Raw genomic sequence first — 6879 nt, 5'->3', positions numbered from 1 at the left:
GAATATTGTTATAATACGTCGTTCCACACAGCGATCAATTGCACTCCCTTCAAGGTGTTGTATGGACGCGACCTTCCTCATCTTGTTCGTTACTCTCCTGGCAACACTTCAGTTGCTTCGGTGGAGGATCAATTGTTGGAGAGGGATGCCGTGTTGGATGACTTGAAGTTTCATTTAGTTAGAGCCCAGGAGTATATGCGTCATTATGAGAACAAGAGCAGGAGAATGGGACACTTTGAAGTGGGTGATTTGGTGTTTTTGAAACTTCAGCCTTATCGCCAGCAGTCTGTGGGACAGAGGTCATCTCAGAAGTTATCTCCGAGGTATTATGGGCCATATCCTGTGGTCAAAAGAGTTGGGGAAGTGGCATATCAACTGTTGCTGCCAGAGGGGTCGAGGATTCATCCTGTTTTTCATTGTTCCCAGCTCAAAAAGTCTGTAGGGCAAGGCCATACCCCTTCTCCTTTACCTGCCCAGCTAACTTCTGACATGGTGCTTGAGGTGCAGCCTGACTATGTTCTTGGAATCAGGAACAGCCAGCACGGTAATCTCACCTTGGTCGAGGTACTCATTAAGTGGCAGCATCTTCCAGATTCTGAGGCCACTTGGGAACCCTTTGATGACATTAATGCTAGGTTTCCGGAGTTCCACCTTGAGGACAAGGTGAAGCTTGTTGGGGGGGGGGTATTGCTAGAGATCATCCCAGACCTCCAATATTGGTTACATACGCAAGGAAGAAGCAGGGCAAGGGGAGTGGAATCAGTTAGCAATGCAAGGGCAGAAGAGTCTTTCCTCTTATAATTCTGTTAGGAAAAGTTGTTATAGAGAGAGAAGAATCTTTAGTTTTGGGTTTAGCTGGCTAATCTTATTTAAGGGAGGGATTTTCTGTTGTAATAATCATGCTAAGAATTTTGTTAAGCTTTGCTTAGTGGAGAGTCCTTTCCTCTCGAAAAGGAAGGTGTATTGATTATTTTTCTGTTGATCATCAATACAGACTATCAACCTCTTTTTCCTCTGTTTATCTTACTGATCTTCTGGAAATTAGCTTGCAAGGCAGGTTAATTCCTAGCAGAAAGATATTTAGAGTTACACCCCGAGGCAAGTAAGGCAAAGCCGCCTAACATCAATTGTGATGTTCATGGATTTGGGGTGACGGCTGCCACATTGTTGAAAGCAACAGTAAAGAGGAACTATTTAAGTGACATGGGAATGGAGTCACTACTATATTTTGTAGGGAAGTCACTTGATAGACAGTTGGCATATTACGTTCTTTCAAGGATGAACGATACAGATATGTCTATCATTGACAATGATGGAAGAAAAGTTTTTGTTACCGCTGAGAAAATCAATTGGGTGCTGGACATCCCAATTGCAAAGAAAGAAGAAAAGAGAGAAAAAATACGCCTCAAAAAGCTGCCAAAATCCAACTTGTATAAGAAATTCGAAACAACAAGAGGTATTAAAGATAAAACTGCTGGTGTGTTTAAGGAAACACTGAAAAATGCTGTGTTGAATTCTGATGATGAAAATGAATTCAAAGAAGCATTTCTGTTGTATGCAATCTGTACGGTGCTCTGCCCTTCAACGTATGATAGGGTACAGAGCAAGTACCTTCCTTTGATTTCTTTGGCACATGATGCCAACTCTTATGATTGGTGTGAACTTGTCTTTGCTGACTTGAAAGCAAACGTTGGCAAGTTTAAAGAGGCTTTTGATGAAAATGGTGTTATTAAGGGTCTCGGAGGAGCTGTGTATGTGTTAATGGTGAGTTCACTGTTGCTTTTTTTTTTGCCTTTTGTTTTTGTGTTCAAAATTGAACAAAAAAAAAACTGACCATATACAAAACTTGCAGATCATATACTTAGATCATCTTGACCAACAGCCATTGAAATGGGATGTTTCTCCTAGAATTAGTGCATGGACGGAAGATGACATCCGTGATGTTAAGAAAGCCGATAAACACCCAAAGGGGGATTTTGGGAAAATCGGGGTAATTTTTTTATATTTCTTTCTTGACTCTTACTTTCTTCTCTTCATGTTGCTTTCATTTTATTATCTACAACTTGAATTGTTGGGATTTGTGAGTTTCGATTGTATTTGTGTCTTTGGTAAACGGTGCATCTAGCATGATTGTATGGAGTTTAGATGTGTATTGAGGACTATTTTTGCTTGTGAGATTCTTTATGGGAGTTTGGCCGAACCACTTTATGTTCGGCCACTGCAGCATTTTCAAGGATTTATGGCAACATTCTGCCAAGACTTGAATATTGCATTTTGACAGGAGGTTTGACCGAACCTAAGGAAAGAGCGACCGAACTTCTACTGTAGTTCGGCCGAACTGCCCTCCAGGTTCGGTCACTCCCCTATTTTCGTCAAATTTCAGGAACTTTCTGCCAAAATGTGGACAGATCAGTTTTCAGAGCAAGTTCGACCGAACCCAGGGTTGGTTCGACCGCACTTCTATTGTAGTTCGGCCGAACTGCTTACCTGGTCCGGTCACTCCCCCATTTTTGCAAAATTGCTGTAAGTTCCTGCCTGTTTTTGGGAAAGCATGTTTCCAGCTTGAGTTCGACCGAACCCGAAAGCCGATATACACCCAAAGGGGGATTTTGGGAAAATCGGGGTAATTTTTTTATATTTCTTTCTTGACTCTTGTCTGCAAAAATCTCATAATTTTCCTGCTATTTGAATCAGTGTAGTTACCACACAAACTTTTTTTTGACTTGTCAATTTTTCTTTCAGCTTTTAGATGGTGTTTGGTATGGGCGAGCCCACCCAAAACAGACGTTCGACATCTTGCCCGGTGAGGAACATGCAGCCTTAAATTTTGAATTGCACCACGTATGATAGTTTAGAATATTTAGATATCTTAAATGATTTCAAATTATTCAAAGATAAAATGTAATAAAAAAAAAAGAGTTCAGGGTAAGAAATCAAGTCGGCATGTGGTGCGAAATCAACAGCTCGCATAATTTATGAATTGGTGAGTATAAGTTATTGTTAATGTCTGTCTCTGTCTCTGTCTTAGCTGAATCTGTTCTTGGCTGAATTTGTCTCTGTCTTAGCTGCTGTGACTCTGAAACTCTGCTGACTTGATCTTACTGATGTACCGCATTACAGTTCATCTTTCTGAGTTCTGACCTGCTACTTATATAAACTTCTGGAGTTAAATATTCCATCTGCCTAGCACCTGACAAGGTTATGAATTACATTGTGTTGTTGCTCTTATGCATGACACTCCTAAATAAATTATGAAAATAGTCAAAGTAAATCTAGGTAGTTTGTTTCAAAGGTAATCTAGGTAGTTTGATGTTGTAGAATTAAGCAGTTTCAGATTGTATCAGAAAACAGAAATTAATAAGTGTATGTATATGATTTGATAGGAACTTGAGGCGCAAGCTTGTGAAAATGAGAATGAGGTCACCGAAATTAATGGTTCTAGTTCAAACGTCACCTCATCCCAAGCTAAAGATGATCCCATGTATTTAAAGTTATGGGACAAGTCAAAGAGGTATATTGAATATTTGTCTAATGCACGAACACTTCATTTTTCTTTATACTAAAATTCTGACTTTGTTTTATCTTGTAAGGCATAAAAATGGGAAGTTTGACGATGAGGCCGAGGAGAAGTTCAAGGAATTAAAGGAGTTGCATGAGAAGGAAATTGGTGAAAAGGGGGTTGATAATCTTACTCTTGAAGAAGCTTATGTGAAGGTTCTTGGACATCGTTCAGGTTATGCCCGAGGTTTAGGCAAAGGGCACCCGGTGTCATCTAAAGATGGAAATATAGGAAGAGCTGAGCTGGAACAAAATGTTGAAAAACTACAAAATGAAAATAATATTATGCGAGCTGAATTGGAAGCGTCTAAGAAGAAACAAGAAGACCTAGAACAAAAGCTTTGGTTAATCATGGAGAAGATTGGCCTTAATGCTTGATAAAGGTAATATTTTATACAAAGTATCTTTTTCTACTTTGATATTTGGGCAGCCATGGTTAACTGTCAAAGTGTGTTTGTTTGTTTTCCTCTTATAAAAAAAACAACCTTGACTATTCCAAGCTATATAAACTGTTAAGATATTGAATGACCTAGATTGTTGATTTTATTATGATAATTGAGTTGTTATAATACTATACCAAATTAGCAAGCACTGGTATGATTTTAACACTTAAAGTGGAGTGCTGGTGTATATGCTGATAGTTGCAGTAATTATATGCAATTTTAACACTTAAAGTGGAGTGCTGGTGTATATGCTGATTAGTCTAGCTCTCTTACTCCAATTCTTGTTCTTAGCATGGGGTTTGTTTTTTATGAATGTTTTTCTTTGTAGGATCTAATTTTATGTGCTGTTTTTACTTTCAATATTTCATCTGGTTGTTTTTCTTTCTCTGTCATTTTTTTTCCCTATTTGATTTAAGGGTGTTTAGACCCTTGACTTTAAATAATGATATACTATGTCCTCTCTCCTTTTACTACATGCCATCAAAGTCACCAAAATCCCCTAGCTGTTTACCTCCACCCTGCTCACCATCCTTATTCATAAATGCCCAACTCTCCCCTTGTTTTTTTTGTTCTTGGCACCTCAGATCCTCATTTTCCAGATAATGACATCTATGTAAAGAGGCTACACTTGTATACTAGTTATTGATACTTAAGAAGTCTGGTTCTTTTTTTTTGTTTGTCAAGAAAATGATGCTGCTAGGATAGCTTATGAGTCTGATGGCTAATGAGATAGATAAAGAGAGCATGAGTTAAAAAAATTGCCTACTGGGATATCGACAATGAATGTGTTTTTGTATCATATCAAGTGTGGTCTGATTTTTTTTTAGCTCCGAGTAGTTGCCTCTTATAGTAATCATAGTCATTATTCATCATCAAGTTCCTACATTCCTACTAATATATTCTTATATTAATTTACATTCAGCTTGTTTCTGTCATGTTTGCAGTTAGGGGATCAAGTCAGTGTGCTGATGTTTTGGGGATGGAGGACACCAAAGGCTGGTTGCATTTCTTGGATGGAAAAAGGGGATGCTTGAAGATGCAAGGATGAAAAGATGTCCTAGAATTATTAAATAATTGCTTTTTGGAAAACTTGGTTAATACTTTTGTATATATAATGACAAAATTAGAATATATAATGACAAAATTAGAATTTATATTAACTAAATGTCCTAGAATTATTAAATACTTTCGTTTTTTTTTTTGAGGCAATTAAATACTTTTGTTAATACTCCTAGAATTATTTTTTTTAAAAACTAAAAATTGAACAAAGAGGGCGACTTTGGTTTTGCCCTTTAAAATTTGATCAAACAGGGCGAAATTTGAGCAAGGAGGGCAATATCAATTGACTTGTTTGAGTTGTTTTCAGAGGGCAAAGAAACATTTCGTCATGCTTGATTCAATCAAAGAGGGCGAAATTTTTGCCCTATTTGATTTTGATCAAAGAGGGCGAAATTTTTGCCCTATTTGATTTTGATCAAAGAGGGCGAAAATTTTTGCCTTCTTTGATATTTAACAAAGAGGGCGAAAATTTTGTATGCCCTTTGAAGCTAATAGGACGAAGCTAATAGGGCGACTTGGCGAAATTTGAACCTAAGAGGGCGATTTAAATTGCCCTCTTTGATATAATATCTTGTAGTGATAGTCCCATACTGCGGTCTCTAAATCCCCATCAAAAAGTGAATTATGATACTCCTTAATTGTTATTCGCCAACTCTATTACTTCTCCCATTTCTAAATAATTGACATTTTTTTTTTTTTTTTTTTTTTTCACTATTGGAACAAAGCTCTTTCTGGTGAGTGGTGACTCTAATGGAACTAGTAGCTTTCGTTTTAGTTAACTTTGACATTGTAATTTGGTCTTTTGTTACACGTAGCTTAGTAGCTAGGATAAATTTGTTCACAACTTGACACTCGTCTGACCTTGATAAATATAATCTACCAACTAACGAGTATGGGAGAATGATATTCAATGGAATTTTGAAAATTGCTTCAAATAATATACTTGTAATATAATCCCCTTTATTTGATGGGTTCCTTATAGAAATGTTGTTAGGACTTGGAAGTGCCTTAAAGTGTACTTGTTAAATATCAACATGTTAAAATTTTTAGATATTAAGATTTAATAATATACTCGGTAAATAACTAAAATTTTATGCTAGCAAACATAAAAAGTACAAATAAGAAGAAAAAAAAGCATTTAAAAAACAAAGATACCATATAGTGTGACTTTGTGAGTGTTTAAAATTAGGGGACAACTAATTTTGAACAAGGAAAATAGTGACTTGTGTGAATACGAAGTACTATAAGTCACCGCCAAATCAACCACATAGTTTACCAGTCTCATTCCAACTTAGCTTCCTTGTACCTTCCTGTTTATCGTCCACATCATTTTCTCAAGTACATGTAGTCATGTACTCATGTATTACTATAGTAGGTTAGATATGAACCATGAAAGTAATAGCTAAATATGACATGCACCATAAACCATTGGTTAATTAAATCCAGTGGGGCACTCTTGGGAATTTTGCGGAAAAACGAACAAAAGAAAAAGGAAAAGAAAAAATTGACGGGAATAATCTCAACTTTGCTCGATTCGCTCAAAATAATCTCAATTAGTATTGATTATTGTTAAATAATTCCAACTTTATATCTAGATTTCTTTAAACGCTCCCAACAAGTTAAAGCACCTACTGTAGCCGGTTTGTAGCTAATGTGGCACCCAATGGTTATAATAAGTTGGTTTTAATTAATTTTCCTTTAATTAAAAGTTAATTGAAAAAACCAACCCACTCATATGTTTTATTTGCTCTGTATTCTTCATTTCTCCATTCATTTTGCAATTTTGCTCTTTTTTTATTTTTCTTTTTCTGATCAATTA

General features: G+C 36.5%; 1 protein-coding gene across 2 annotated transcripts; it reads left to right on the top strand.

Moving 5' to 3' along the window:
• Positions 1-1203: 1203 nt before the first annotated feature.
• Positions 1204-5424, top strand: LOC145586464 (uncharacterized). Of its 2 annotated transcripts, none has more exons than XR_014100950.1 (5): positions 1204-1764; positions 1853-1990; positions 2743-2803; positions 3384-3511; positions 3591-3874. XR_014100950.1 is itself a non-coding variant. In XM_081643305.1 (5 exons), the coding sequence occupies exons 1-4, from the start codon at positions 1204-1206 to the stop codon at positions 3934-3936; spliced, it is 963 nt and encodes a 320-aa protein (XP_081499431.1). In that variant the 3' UTR covers positions 3937-3941; positions 4946-5424. The 2 variants fall into 2 exon arrangements, 1 of the variants encoding a protein (XP_081499431.1); XM_081643305.1 differs by lacking the exon at positions 3384-3511 and adding an exon at positions 4946-5424 and having other exon boundaries at positions 3734-3941.
• The last annotated feature ends 1455 nt before the right edge of the window (positions 5425-6879 follow it).

This window comes from Chenopodium album, chromosome 16 (genome assembly GCF_948465745.1).
Source record: "Chenopodium album chromosome 16, dcCheAlbu1.1, whole genome shotgun sequence".
Taxonomy (NCBI): Eukaryota; Viridiplantae; Streptophyta; class Magnoliopsida; order Caryophyllales; family Amaranthaceae; genus Chenopodium; species Chenopodium album.
This window is presented reverse-complemented; position numbering and strand designations above follow the sequence as displayed.